The 15,279-nt window shown below is 46.1% G+C and overlaps 1 protein-coding gene across 2 annotated transcripts in view; it reads right to left on the bottom strand.

Moving 5' to 3' along the window:
* Positions 1-15,279, bottom strand: part of GCN1 (GCN1 activator of EIF2AK4) — a 91,863-nt gene that overhangs the window by 64,740 nt on the left and 11,844 nt on the right. For both annotated transcript variants that reach the window (XM_084820490.1, XM_084820489.1), the window contains exons 8-15: positions 14,926-14,994; positions 13,158-13,266; positions 12,628-12,702; positions 11,408-11,536; positions 8,517-8,567; positions 5,305-5,403; positions 3,358-3,531; positions 1,864-2,016 (exon numbers count right to left, since the gene is read on the bottom strand). In XM_084820490.1, the coding sequence (XP_084676616.1) occupies positions 1,864-2,016; positions 3,358-3,531; positions 5,305-5,403; positions 8,517-8,567; positions 11,408-11,536; positions 12,628-12,702; positions 13,158-13,266; positions 14,926-14,994 (859 nt within the window). The remainder of the gene's footprint in view (positions 1-1,863; positions 2,017-3,357; positions 3,532-5,304; positions 5,404-8,516; positions 8,568-11,407; positions 11,537-12,627; positions 12,703-13,157; positions 13,267-14,925; positions 14,995-15,279) is intronic.

The raw sequence follows: 15,279 nt of genomic DNA on the forward strand, positions 1-15,279 counted from the left end.
GCGGAAACCCATTCTTTACCCCCCTTTAACAATCCTGAGAGAACAGCAGGGTGTCTGAAGCACGTTCACAAGTAAATCCATGCTGCATTATTAGCAGACTCCCTGCCAAGGGCTCCTTGGAGGCCTCTCTCAGTCTAATCCAGTAGCCAAGTCCAGACACAGACAAAGGGATTCTTTTCAAAGCTTTATTCCTCTTTTACAACTTAACAACTCTACTGTTAGCAGCTAGATATGAGCAGCAGAGTACCTATGCCCTACGTTGGAACAGTTGGTCCCCGTTTGAAAGGGAATCACTGGCAGACCCCTGAACTTAAGGGCTAGGGCGAGTCCCTCCCCTTTTCCCTTGGATCCTCTGGGCGCAGCCGTTGTTTGCACACCAACCGGGCACTACGCCTCCTTTCCGCACCCTCCATTTGGCGCCGCGCATCCATCAAGTCTGCTTCCCGCACTCTGTCACTCCCAGGACTGCTATCTAAGCTAGGAATGCCAGTGGGAGGAATCTCCGTCAGCTGTTGGCCCTGGGAAAGAGGAGCGCGCTCCTCTCCCAAGAGCAACTCCTCTTCCTCAGAATCAGAACTACTCTGGGATTCTATGGGCTCAGTGTCCACCCTGACACTCCCTGCTAATATCCAGGGCTATGTGCTTGGTGCAATTCTAAGGGAGGGCAGATAAAGCCGCATAACACAATGCTTATCACGGGATTTAGGTTCCTGAGAACCACAGCTTTGATTTTTAAAAAGCACATTTCTAGCCCTCTTGAGTGTTAAGATATGCTTGAAAACATATGAACAATGCCCAGAGAAAGTTCAGAAACTGAAGGAGCTGCTGAATGTGGTGTAGTGGTTAGACTGCTGCACTGGGACACAGGAGACCCAGGTTCTAGTCCCCACTTGGCTCATGAAGCTGTTGGGCCAGTCACAGACTCTCAGCCTAACCTACCTCACAAGATTGTTGTGAGGATAAAATGGAGGAGGAAGATCATGTAAGCCACCTTGGATTCCTTGCAAGAGGAAAAAGGGCAGGATATAAATGTAATAAATAAAATACAATAAATAAATGAAGGTTTCTAGCTTTCAGCAGCTGGGGCTTCACTGCCCTGTATAACCCTTTGCCCTGCTCCTCCATGAATAGCAGAAGAAGTTCCACAAAGGAAGAGAAATCATGCAGATTTGCTTCACTGGCATGATTTAAATGGACTGCAGAATCCAGCTGTTCTTGTCGTAAATCTTTGGGTTACCCAAATGAGGGAAATCCAGTGCTGTGTTGTCAGTTCTGGGCACTAGACTGAGAGAAGGTCCCCTTTTGCCTTTTGCAACAAAAGATAGCCAAGGTTCACTTTTAACCAAAACCACAGTTAAGAGTGAGCCCTGGGTATTACTAATCATGGTTAACAACAGAACCTTGAGCAAATGGTTACTGCCATGAGAGGGGTAGGCATGTACGAACTTGCAGCTGTTCCCAGCATCCTCAGCATGGTTAAAAGGTTCAGGAGCAGGCCATTGCAATCAACATGTAAGAAATGCAGCGGTATGAATCAACCTACTGTTTTTCCAAGTAGAGTGATAAACCTGTACCAAAATGTGTACTTAAATGTTGACTTAATTGTCAAGAACACAGGGGTAGGAGGCATGAATGAGCGAGGGAGGGAGATATGTATCTGAATTAGCTGAGTGGTGGAAAACCTGAAATACGCAGTTCTGCTAACATAAGAGGAGTTAATCCCCACTGGTCGTTCCTAACAATCCATCCCCAGTTTAAAGGAAACTGACCTTTCTTAAACATGATGGCCTTTGTCTTGTAAATAAACAAATCTGGACCGTTCTTAAAGTAAAATAAAAAGACCTCCGTCCTCTGGGATCTTACCTATTTGTGCATCAGCTACGGAGAGCCTACAAATCAGCAACGCTGCCGCAACACCTTCTGTTACCAGGGGAACCTGAGTGCTTTGTGCCGCTGCTTTTTCAACTGTTTGGATCAGCACTGGCAGCATGTCTACGCCCTGCAGAAGTACGTTGCCTGTGGAAAGGGAAAGAGAAACGTACCCAGTCAAGGAACTTTTCCCAATTGGGATCAGAGGGCTACACTGAAATAGGACAGGAACCAGAAAGATCTATGTTCATTCCATCCAGGAGAAAAGCTTTAGATCCTGAAGTCAGGGGTTTCCGAACTAAGCCTGGGGAATCCCAAAGTTCTTTCTAAGAGGAGCCTTGCTAGATCAGACCAAGGGTCCACTTCATTCAGCCTCCTGCTTCCCACAGTGGCCAACCAAATGGGCCTCCAGGAAGCCCAAAAGCAGGACACGAAGGCAAGAACCCTCTCCTGCTGTTGCTGCTCCCCAGCAACTGGGCCTCAGAGGCACACTGTCTTTGAAACCTGGAAGCTACACCTGGCTACAAGTCATGATAGCTACCGATACACTTTTTCTCCACGAATGCGCAATCTCCTTTTAAAGCTACCTAACCTAGTGGCCATTGCCACATCTTGTGGCAGTGAGCTCCATAAATGAAGTGCTGTGTGAAGAAACACTTCTGTATTCCTCAACTGCATGCCCATCAATTTCACTGGAGGCACCAGAGTTCTAGAATTATGGGAGAGGCACAAAAGCCCAGTTCACATGTCACAACAACCCATGGTTTATTAAGGGGGTTATTATGAATTAAATGGGGGCAAATGTGCTACCTCCCGCCTGGCCACTGGCTCCCGCTGAGCTAAACAACCCAGGGACACTCAACTCCTGGACTGTTTTCCATAAAGTCGAAATCAGATTTGTAACATAAAGGCCTGAAGTTCTGCAGCCTTGGTTTAAACCCTGGGTAGCCATGATGTGCAAATCAGTAACTTCTCTCTATCCAGTTTCTCCAGGCCAGGGATGATTCTGAACTTCATGTTTGTGCAATTCTGGATTTGCTCTTTCGTGGATCTGAAGACCAAACACCTTGGGGACATTTTGCTTGGTTTGACTGATCAATGGCCTGATATGATGACCTTCAGGAAATGGTCCAAGCTGCTGGGGTAAAAACTAAGGTTGCCTCCTGCTCTTAAGCTGCTTGGTTTGGTGGCTCTATCACCTCGCCTGTTTTTTATAGGATTTTACTGTATTTTTACCCAGAAGACCTACCTCAGCAGTAAAGCTTAATCCAGTGATGGGGAATGTGTGGCTTTCTACATGTCATTTGGTCTGCAAGTCCCAGAATCCTTCACCACTGACCATACAGGCGAGGGCTCATGGGAGCTGTAGTCCAACTACATCTGGAGGGCCTCATGTTCCCCACCACTGGCCTAACCTCTGGAGTGCCGCCAGAGCCGAGTTGCCTTCTTCCACCGTGGAAATCTCCAATGAACACAGGTAAATCTTACCTTTGAAGGATGCCAGCATACATTGGAGATAGGCATGTCTGACGGCTGAAGTACAGGTTTTAAGGCTGAAAGCTTTCTTGAACCACTCAACCAGCTTCTTGGGCACTTCTGTGGTGAACCGATTACACCAAAGAGCGAGGACAGAGATGGCATGCACCAGAGTGCCTTCATGGACTGAGAAGAGAGGAAACAGAAGGAAGAGACCGAGACAAAACACTCCATCAATTTGCCATGTGTTCTCCACTGAAACCACCCACAATTACATTCTCATTGTTGTAGCTAACAGAGCTAAAGGTTGTCCTTACTAGACAGGAAGATGAAGCAACAAGCAACGCCAACAGCCCAAACCTCAATTGGCACATGGGCCCCTAAACTCTGCCTTCCCAGTTGCACCTCCTTAGTCACTTGGATTACCAAAGTCGTGCCAACACGTCAATCTTCAACGCTAAAAGCCTTACGTTGCTCTGGATCGTCAGATGTTATAAAGAGCCAGGATTTATTTTTTTTTTAATTTCTATCCTACCTTTCTGCCCCCCAAAAGGGGCGCTCAAGGTGGTTAACAGTAAAACCCAGATTAAAGAAATCTGAATTAAAACATCATGGAAAAAGGAATGCAATAAAAACACAACAATAAAAGAAATGAACAGCAGCAACCTATTAAATCCTCCTGCAGCAACAGACCAGCCTAAATATACGACAGGCCTGCATAAAAATGCCTTTGACTGCCGGCAGAAGGACAGCAGAAAAGGGGACAACCTAGCCTCCCGCTGCAAGGCATTCTAGAGCCTGGGAGCAGTCACCAAAAAGGCCCTCTCTCGCATCCCCAAACGCACCTCCAAGGGTGGTGGTACTGAAAGAAGGGCCTCCTCCGAAGATTGTAACATTTGGGCAGGCTTGTATGGGAGAAAGTGGTCTTCCCCTCCCCGTCTACAGGAAGCAATTTGTTTAGTATTGCATAAGCCAGGGGTGGGGAAGCTTTTTTCCCCTTGGGCAACCTTCCCCAACCTGGTGCGATCCAGATGTTTTGGACATTCATCAGCTCCGGCCAGCATAGCCAGTGCTCAAGAATGCAGGGAGTTGCCATCCGAAACATCTGGAGGGCACCAAGTTGGAGAAGGCTGCACCTGCGGGTCATCTGCCAGGGATGCATGCTGGTAGCGAGTGGGGCCAAAGCAAGCAGTGAATGAGGCCAGAGCCAAAGATGGATGACCACCCCCTTTCTCCACTGCTATAACTTTTTTCCACCACTCACTCTCTTCCTGACAAGCCCTTCCCTCTCCATCTCCACCCAGTGGACTGCGGCAGGTGGGACAGATCACTTTTGCCGGGGTTCTGAATGGATCAGTTGCAGATCGCTTTTGAAATTAAGCCAAGGGCCGCATAAAATCAGGCTGAGAGCTGCACGTGGTTGCTCACCCCTAACATAAGCCTTGCAATACCCCCGACAATGGGCCTTCTCGGTAGCAGCACCCTAACCCTCTGAAAAACCCTCCGGGAGGCAGAAAATGTGGCATCTTTCAAACGCCTCCTGAAAACATGCTTGTTCACCCAGGATTTCCCTGAGCTGTAATTAAATCAATCGCGTGCCTCCATCTTACCGCTCCTTGTATTGGTTGTATTGGAATTGGAATTTTTAATGTTGTGTTTTTAATATTGTATTTTAAATGTGATTTTAAAATTTACATGTGAACTGCTTAGGGTTTTATTATATTTAGCGGTACATAAACATCACAAATACATAAATAAAATAAGCCTCTGAGAGCTAATTGAATTATTCCTGTGCTGTTGCAAATCTGTTCGCTCTACTATGGGGTGGCTCGTTTTATTGAGATCCCTGGTTTGTGGATTTTCATGTATTTGTGGTTTTGTCTAAAGCTCTGTTTTAGTAGAAAGGTGGCCCCTACATTTTTGTGCAGAAGGAATGAAAAAAGAGAGAAAGATCCTTACCTTCCTGCTGAAGAAAAGGGATGAAAAGTTCTGTCATGGATTCACTTAGAACTTGATTGGAGGCCCCAGAAACTGCATGATGGCTACAACTGCCAATCCCTATATGGAGCGAGACATCCTAGCTTAGAGTTACATTTCTCTTTACATTTAAAAAGAACACAGAAACTTTATATCTACAGGAAGACATTTATACTGTTGAAACTTCCTATATTTCCCAATTTGCCGCTGGAAATTTCCTAGTCAGTACCAGTGATGAGAGCTTTCCACAAAATTTTAGGTTAGAAAATATATGATGGGGGGAAATGTAGAACATTTTCTGGTGCTCTACAATCAACAGAAAACAGATTTAGCAACTTTATTTGACATGCATTTAGTAAACAAACAAAAAAGTGACGCTCCATTCATATGGTCACTGAATTAAAAAAAAAAAACAGAAACCAGTAGCCAAAAGTGACTGAACTGAAATATTTGATTGGGGGGGGGGAGTCAATTAATTGCACTTAAGGCTGCAATCCTTGCTTAGGAATAAGCCCACTAAAGGCAGTGGGATTTACTTCTGAGCAGACGTAACTGCAACTTCGATTCTAGATATGACAGGTATCATATCCATTCAAGTTGCCCAATTTGCCTTGTATTGTGTTTATTAATTATGTCAGTCATTAGTTTTAGTAAACAATACATTTATAATATGGGAAAATTTCCCACAGAAATGTGTATATGAATAAAAACAGCCCTTCTGAAGGAACAGGAATACATCTGTTTCTAGGTCGCCCACACAGGTGTCACAGGACGCACCGCTGAGAAAAAGGCATACCTTCATGTACGAGACAGAGAAGGAAAGTCTGGTTTAAGACAGTGCCTGGCACATACAGTTTGTCAGTTCTTGTATTAACTGGATTCACATCTAAAAAAATAGATCTGCCGCCCAAGTAGTCAGGGCACCTTTCTAGTCAAAAGGGGTTTAGGACGGAATCCTATGGGGATGGTGGTAAGCCTGCGAACTTGGAGGCTTACAGCCATCCAATGCCGAGTGGGAGAAGTGGCAGAGGAAGCGCTCCTCCTGCTCTGCATTTCAGCTAGACGGGCTTTTTCGGCCATCTAGCTGGGGCATCGGGGGGGGGGCAGGGAGGGAAGGAGGCAGGGGAGGCTGGATTCCTCATAAACTGGCCTCCCCAATCCCCTCCCCTTCCCTGGGAATGCCCCCTTTACCTTCCCTTCGAGGTTGCCTTTGCAAGCTCAGAGAGGCAGCTGGCACAGTTCTCTCCACACCAGGGGGCGGGGGGGTTCAGATTCCTGGGTCTGAGGTTGGGGTGCTGCCTCCCACCTCGGATCCAGGAATCCGAGCTATCCTATGGCGCCCCCAGACACTGTCTGGGGAACATAGGATTGTTCCCTAGAATAATCGATTAATCATCGGGAAGTTGAAGTCTTAATGTTCACACAACATGCTAACCCACACTCAATGGTTGAGTGTGGGTTGTTGTTGAACTCTGAGTTGTTTGCTGAACTGTGGGTTAGGATGCCGCCTGAACCCGGGACATTTTCTGCAGGGTGGCTTGTTAACCATGCAGTGTGGTTTGTTAATCAGCCTGAACAACCCAACAACAAACCATGGATTCTCAAGGTGGCTTGTTCGAGAAGAATAAGCCACACTGTATGGTTAACAAGCCACCCTGTGAAAGACGTCCTGTGATCAGACAACATGCTAGCCCACAGTTCAACAAGCAACCCACACTCAACCACTGAGTGTGGTTTACATAGGGAGGTGGTGGGCTCTCCCACACTGGAGGCGTTCAAGATGAGGCTGGACAGCCACCTGTCAGGGATGCTCTGACTTGGATTCCTGCATTGAGCAGGGGGTTGGACTTGATGGCCTTGTAGGCCCCTTCGAAACCTACTATTCTATGATTCTGTGTTCTTAGAGGAAGACGACAATGGAACGCATGACCTAGGGAGGTGGTGGGCTCTCCCACACTGGAGGCATTCAAGTCAAGGCTGGACAGCCATCTGTCAGGGATGCTGTGATTTGGATTCCTGCATTAAGCAGGGGGTTGGACTCGATGGCCTTGTAGGCCCCTTCCAGCCCTACTATTCTATGATTCTATGAGTGTGGGTTAGCACGTGGTGTGAACCCAGTCTATGAGTTAGCTCACGGAGTTAGATGCTTTTGTTGAAGCATGTGCCCAACCCTATACATCTTTAACCGAGAAGAGAGTCCCACTGAGCTCAGCGGGACTTGCTCCCAGGCAAGTGTACGCCGGTTTACAGCCTTACAGAACAATCCTGGAGAAGGACCACAGCCCAGTGGCAGAATACACATTTTGCACACAGAAGGTCCCCAGGTTTAATGCCTGGCATTTCCAATGTAAAGGATTAGGTAGCAAGTGGTAGGAAAGACCTCTGCCTACGAGAGACAACTAGACTAACTTGGTGTAAGGGCACTTCCCATGATGCTAATCCTGCGTGTGTTTAGTCAGAAGATAGTCCCACCGTTTTCAAAGGGACTTACTCCCAGGAAAGTGGATATCAGCCATTGTCTATTCATAGTCATCACCCTGTACCAAGCAAGTATTCATTCACATAAAATGCAATCATTTATCCTGACTGTAACATATGGATCATCACAGGATTTGGACTTTTTTTAAAGCAAGGAAGGGGGCAGTGGAAGGCATCAAAGAACCAGGAATGGACTGCAGAATATTCAGGGAGAGGGCAGTCTTGCCCAGTTCAGCTTCATTTCTGTGTTTTCAAGAGCCTGTGTGGTGCAGTGGTTACAACACCCTTCCTTGAGCTGTTGCTATGTTGGGTTGGAATGATGGGAGTTGCAGTCCAACACAACTGAAGGCCAAGAAGTTGGGGAAGGGTGGGTTACAGTATGGATAACAACTGGGGAGACCCAGGTTCAAATCCCCCCTCAATTATGAAGCTCACTAGGTGACTTTGGGCCAGTCATTCTCAGTATAACCTACCTCACAGTGGTGTTGTCAGGATAAAATGGCAGAGAACAAAAGCTATGTATGCCACCACTACCTCCTTGGAGGAGGGATGAGATATAAATTTAACAACAAGGCGTATGCAGACCTTGTTTGCATACTTGCAGGCTCTCTCCCAGGACTAAACATGTGCAAATAAAATGAAAGTTGGGATTCCAGAGTCTGTCCCATAGAACACGTGCAAGTTCAGATTGCACTGCAATCTTTCAGCATCCTTACCTGAGAGGACACTCATTTTCTGTGCCACAACCGTCAGCTTTCCCTCAGCACCTATAGACAAAAATAGTGGGATAATCACAGAGTTGGAAGGAACATCAAATGGCCTCTAAATCTGCACACTAGTGGTACAATCCTATGCATGTCTACTCTGAAGCAACCCTTGCTGAATTCAATGGGACTTACTCCCAAGTAGGAATGTATCATATTGCAAGCTAAGCCCAGTGTACATGTGTGTGGGTATGCATGTATGCCCATGGGCATACAGGTAGGTAGGGGGGGTGCGCATGTGTATAGAAGTGGGTCTTCTCAGTAGCAGCATCCACCCTCTGGAATGCTCTCCCATGTGTGGTTCAAGAGGCAGAAACTGTCACGAGCTTCAAATCCCTCTTGAAGATGTATCTGTTTATTCAGGTTTTCCCTGGCTTCTCATCACACTGCTCTGCTCTACCGTTCTTGCTTTTAATGCATTATTTTATATTGTTTTTATGCTGGCCTTTATGTTGTATTATATGTATTTTTTATGTAAACCACTTAGAATTCTTAGGACAACAAGCGGTATATAGGTAGCTTAGATAGACAGGTAATATAAGTGCCTATAACCGTTCCTCCCCAGGGGCTTAAAATGTCAGAAAGGCCACAACACATAATGACAGGGGCCAAGAGAGGGGTGGGGTAGTGAGAGTGAGTCACACAGAGATACCCTGAGCAAAGAGACAGATCTTTGAACAATTTGCAAATTACAATAATATATGGTGGAGGAGGGCAAAACAGCAGAGAAAAAGCAGGCAGGCAGCAAACAGAGGTTCAATCTGTCAAGGATGCTTTGACTTGACTCCTGCATTGAGCAAGGGGTTGGACTCGATGGTTTTATAAGCCCCTCCCAGCCCTACTATTCTATGATTCTATGAAATAGTGGTCTTTAAAAAGAAGTCTGGCAGGAGATGGAGAGAACCAGGGAGAGGGGTAAAATGAAAGAAGAGAAGTAACTGGGAATGGAAACACTTTGAAGGCAAGTGGAGATGCATTAAAAAAGCATTTGTTACATCTTCACCATGCCGCTACCCCGCTTGCTTTCTACTATAGATCAAACTCAACATTTTGATTCTGAACATTGGTTTTCATGTTTATTTATTCAAGTAGAACCTTCAACTAAGTGCTTAAGGGGGAATGCTCTGTTCAGGGTTTCAGCCAGCAATGCCCTCTTCCGGGAGACACCATTCCATCCCTGAGCCCAGTTTTTATCCACCACCTACCGCCACAACAGCATACTCAGCATCTGTGGCTGCTAAACATGCTCAGTCCTCATTGGGCTGCTTTTGGGGAGGTGGGGTTGCCCCTCCAGGCTTTCCCCCCCCTAAGTATTTTTTGTACTTCTGCAGACCTTGGGTTTCCCCCAAACATGGTGACACCTTCCTCTCATTTCTATTACAATCGTATTGATACTCTCCTGCTGAGTTTGCTACTAGAGTGACAACTTGGCCTTGTTTTATTTAACGTGTTAGTTATATCAATATCTATCCAGCCAACAGTAAGTACTGTTATGTGCCACTGATTTCAAAGTGAGAAAAGGAAGCACATTCTGAACTTTCTCACTGAAATCAGTGAGCCTTAACAGGGTTTAATTTTGGCTGAAGTGTGCCTTACTTGCATTTTCTAAACAATTACACACGATCTCTTTGGTTTTATTTTACGTATTTTATGTCACTCTTCTCTAAAGTGTTTTTAATACTTGGTGACTTGAATTGAATTGAACACTCCTTTGAATGAGGGGGGAGTTATGTGAATGCCATCTTAATACTTTTGTTTAGCCATTTCTAGCTTTCTATCAACCTATATAAATTCTTTCACTGAGTTTATTCTATTTTGTAAACTGTTTAGTGTTTATTTTCTGAAATGTAAACACATCTGTCAAAAATATTCCTTCTCACAGGATTGTGACAGCATGTTGATTTCTTGTATATGAATATTTCTTTTTGCCAAATATATTCTATTTACTTTCTGAATTTCTACCTATTCCTTTTCAGGTTCGTTTGCACTGCTGTCCAGAAGTGGCTCCGCTCCCACACCTTTACAGGGTTTTTAGGTTTTCACTCACATCCAAATCTTTGATTTATCCTTAAGTTCCTACAATTATTTTTCTGGCATTAATTGCTACTCTCCTAGGTCAGACATCTTATCTATTGTTGTCTATTTTCCTTTAAGTCTGTAAGGTCTTCAAGTTATATCAAATGACCATCTAGCTCGCACAGGCTGTGGTAGTGGGGCTGGCTGAGCAGAATGCACACTTTTGCTCACATTGTGCTCAGTCTCTCTCACATTCTGCTCAGTCTCTCTCCTCAGTCCTTATTGAGACAGAGTCTCTGAGCCAGTTCAGATCAACTCACATGAGATAAGGGCTGGATGTGCCTGATCTCGTCTGATCTTGGAAGCTAAGCAGGGTCAGCCCTGGTGAGTACTTGGATGGGAGACCACCTGGGACTCAGGCTTCCTGCATTGAGCAGGCATTGGACTCGATGGTCTTGTAGGCCCCTTCCAACCCTATGATTCTATAATGTCGAGCAAAGGGCTGGAAGAGCCCGACCAATCCCGTCTGAACTCGGAAGCTAAGTAGAGTCAGCCCTGGTTAGTACTTGGATGGGAGACCGCCTGGGACTCAGGCTTCCTGCACTAAGCAGAGGGTTAGACTCGATGGTCTTGTAGGCCCCTTGATTCTATGAGATACGATTCTATGAAAAATTAGACACCGTGTGCCACCAAGGCAGAGGTTAGGTGCCCCATGAAAGAGATGGCCAAAGAGCGGCGTAGCTACAGGTGGTGCAAGAGATGCAACAGCAATCAAGTCAACAGAGAGGAACCTATCAAGACCTTCCCCCAACGGAAGAGCTACTCACCTCCCAAAATGGCAAACAAGTGTCTCCCAAGCGACTCCACCGTGGAAGGGTCGCTGCACTGCCGAGCCAAGTTCTTTAATGCTACGATGGCCTCGTCCATCAGTTGAGAACTGTTGGATTTCAATTGGCCTAAAAACCAAACATTGAAGCTGAGAACACCAGCGCTGCAAGATAATGGCACATATCTTCTGTGACAGACAGAAGAGGAGGAGAGACATCAGTGCTGTCGTTCATACAGCAGGTAGAGAGCCCCTGCTTTGCTTGCAGAAGGTCCCAGGTTCGATCCCTGGGATCTCCAGGTAGGGCTAGGAAGGAATCCTGCCTGAAACCCTGGAGAGCTGCTGCCAGTCAGTGTCGGCAATACTGGGCTACATGGACCAATGGCCTGACTCTGTATAAGGCAGCCTTCAACGACCCAATATGATGATTGTAGCCGAGGTCATTTCTTTGAAAAACAAAGATATGCTGTGAATTCACTGCCCTCCCTCTAAAAATTTGTCTTCACCGATTAAAATTGGTTCCTGCTAGCCTGAAGAAAGCTTAGGTCAATTAATCAAGCCATTAAAGCTGCTGGCTGGGGAATGCTGGGAATCGTAGGAGTTCTTTTTGTCTAAACATGCATCGGCTTGCAACCTAAGTCAATTAAAAGGTTGCAGGCCTAGTTTAGCCTGATCCAACTGTCAAGGCTAAGGCTAAGAGCTCTCACACACATGCGCTCTCTCTCTCTCACACACACAGTCACACACACGTGTACCATGTCTCAAAACATAGCACCAAGCAGGATTCTCAGATCTACGTGGGAATAACACCACTAGACCCCTCAACACAGGACCAAGCTCCCTTCCTTGCACCCCCAACCCACATGAAAACAAATGGTTGCCCCAATTGGAGGCTACAAAAAACACCAACTCTACCAGATCCTCCCAGTGCCAACAATGCTCTAACCAGAACTTCCTCACATAGTACCAGCAGAAGCTGGAGAGAGGGAGGAAGCACACAGATTTCCATTTTCTTCTTCTGCCTAGATGTCAAACAGCCACCAGGCTTCAAGTGCTTGAAGACATAACTACACGTTTTTTCATCAGAATTATCATCTTCATTGCTCCCACAATAACAAGGCCCAACTCCAAGAGAGACAGGATGGTGTCAATAGCACAGCAGCAACTAGGGGGGATTTTCTCCAGTCCCCAAGCAATGTATCTACAAACAATGGAACTTACTGGCCAGCCCTTTCACTATGTCCAGTGCGTACTGGCTGAGGTCGAGGGTTACAGATGCCAACAAACAAGAAATTGCTGAAGACAGAAGACAGAGAAGTGTGTTAAGTTCATCAGCTTTCAGGCCTATCAAAAGCAAAGCTGCGACAACCCACAACAGCTGACATTCCACTCATGCCTGATGTGCAAGAACCAAAATAAAGGAACCAGTGGTTGCCCAGCCACCAGGCACTCAGCGCTCTGACAACTGCCCAGGGTGTCACAGGATGAGGCCAGGCCTGGATGGATGGAATTATAGCGCAGACGTGCCTGAAGTATTTGGTTCATGGCAGTAGTTCATCAGACACAAGCTCAGTCTCGTTCATAGCCAGGGCCCAATAAATGTCAAAAGCCTAATACCAGTTCTCTAAACCAGCCAGAGTCACTGTGATCCCATGTAAGAAAGAGTTGCTACATGGATGTCTCTGCTAGTGAATCCACTCAAAGCAACCTTCCTTCACAACATACCCCACGTTCCTGCACCAGCCACTCACTTTCAATGGCATTCTCCGGGCTCCGCAGCAGGGATTTCTGCAAAGCTGGCAACACAAGGTCCTTGAATTCAGAATGCGACACGTATCGGAGCAGAGGAGGACAGTTGTCCTGCAAGAAACCCACCACTTCAATAATTTAGCACAAAGAATCACTGGCCTGCTCACCTGGGGTAAGCAGGAATTTCCACCAAGAGAGCAAGTCCCCATTCCTAGAACACCCCCTGGGTAAGTCTTTGTTCAAAACAGAACACTGGTACTTACTGAAGGTTCCTTTTGGATAGGTGTGCAGAAGGCATCCCTATAATGGGTTAACTCCTCTATTGCTCAGGAAAAGCAGGGACCATGTGACAGAGTTCTGGGTCATCTGCTGGTCCTAGACTTCTCCCTGCCAGTTCCATCCGTGGCTACAGCTCAGTAATAGAGTTCAGGATAAAGTTCCCCAGTATAAATGGAAAACGATAAGGACCACAGAGGAAAGGAGAAAACTTTCCAGGGAGAACTGATACAGCAAGTATAAGGAAATGAAATCCCCAGGACCCAGACGACGCAGAGGCAGGTGATCATGGTTATAAAGAGTCTAAAGAGGTAAGTAGTATAAATAGAATAGTTGACGAGGACTGAGTTGCAGAAAATTGCAGCAGATAGGAGAGAAGCTATGTCCTGGGCGAAAAGCAGGGATGAACTGGTAGGGAGGAGTCTAGGACCAGCAGACTACACAGAACTCTGCCACATGGTCCCTGCTTTTCCTGGGCAAGAGGGGGAGTTAACCCATTGTAGGGATGTCTTCCTCACACCAACCTGGAACCTGCCTCCTAGTGAAAAGAGAGGGAAAGCACCCTCTGATCTAGTTTGCACATAATGATCTGTTGCCCTAACCGGGGTTTGTCTGATGGATGATTGAAAAAACAAGCCTGGGTTTGTTCAGTCCCTGGGTTGTTTCCCTCCTCCTTCATCCGCTCCCTTCCTGTATTGCAAATGCCTTTGCAACATTGTAGTACTGGCATACAGAACAGCTGTTTATTTTTACCACTCTTGCCCGCTGTCTCTGTAGCCTGGCAAAACTACCCATGAACAACCCATGGTTCTGGGTTCACATGCAACAACCACCCGTGGTTTAAAAAACCCAGACTTCACAACCCAACAAAAAAACATGGGTCTCTTTCTGGGCTGTTCGTAGTTAACAAACCATGGCTTGTTAGCACAGCTGAGTTTGCACATCATGTCAACCCAGAATTCAACAATCAATGGGTTAAATAAACGATGGGATAGCATTATGTGCAAAGAAGTTCAATGTCTGGACCTCTGAATAGCAACAAGTAGGGAGAATGGCCAGAATAGATCTATCTGACCAAAGGTCATCAAGTCCAGCATTCTCTTTTCTATAACAGCCATTCAGATGTCTTAAGGAAGTTTATGTTAAGGCATATTAGTGACTACAGAAAAATAGTAGAATGCTGGGAACCAAGCAATGCACAGATATATGTGTAATCACCAAACAACTGTTTTGTGAAGGGCCAGAATTATCACTGTCTGTACTTTCTGCATTTCATTCCCCTCTAATCTCACTGTTTACACTTCCCCCACCACAACCACATGTAACACTTCATGCATCTGATGAAGTAGACCACAGTCCACAAAAGCTTTGGCCAAAATAGATCTGTTTGTCTATAAGATGCCACAAGACTCTGTTTTGCATTTGCTGTGGCAGGCTAAACTTGGTGGGCTGGTAATTTTTTGGCTTAGTTGCAGGGACAGGGATTTCTCTCACCAGCAGGTGCTTCTGAGGTTTTGTCTTGCTCATCAGGATCGTCTTCATGTAGAAATCAAGGAGGGCACTCTGAACAAGCAGGAACACTCATTACACTCATGCAACAATATACCCCGCCCCGTCCAACAAGGTCAAAGAACATAAGAAAAGCCAAGCTGGATCAGACCAAGGGTCCATTGAGTCCAGCATTCTGTTCACACAGTGGCCAACCAGCTGCCCACAGGAAAATCACAAGCAGGACACAAGTGCAAAAGGACCATCCCATCCATGTTTCCCAGCAACTGGTGTACATAGGAATATTACCTCTGATACTGAAGGTAGAATATAGCCATCAGGGCTAGTAGCCATTGATAG

This window comes from Heloderma suspectum, chromosome 13, assembly GCF_057233095.1.
Source record: "Heloderma suspectum isolate Gila_16-S chromosome 13, 16-S_ref, whole genome shotgun sequence".
Lineage (NCBI taxonomy): Eukaryota > Metazoa > Chordata > Lepidosauria > Squamata > Helodermatidae > Heloderma > Heloderma suspectum.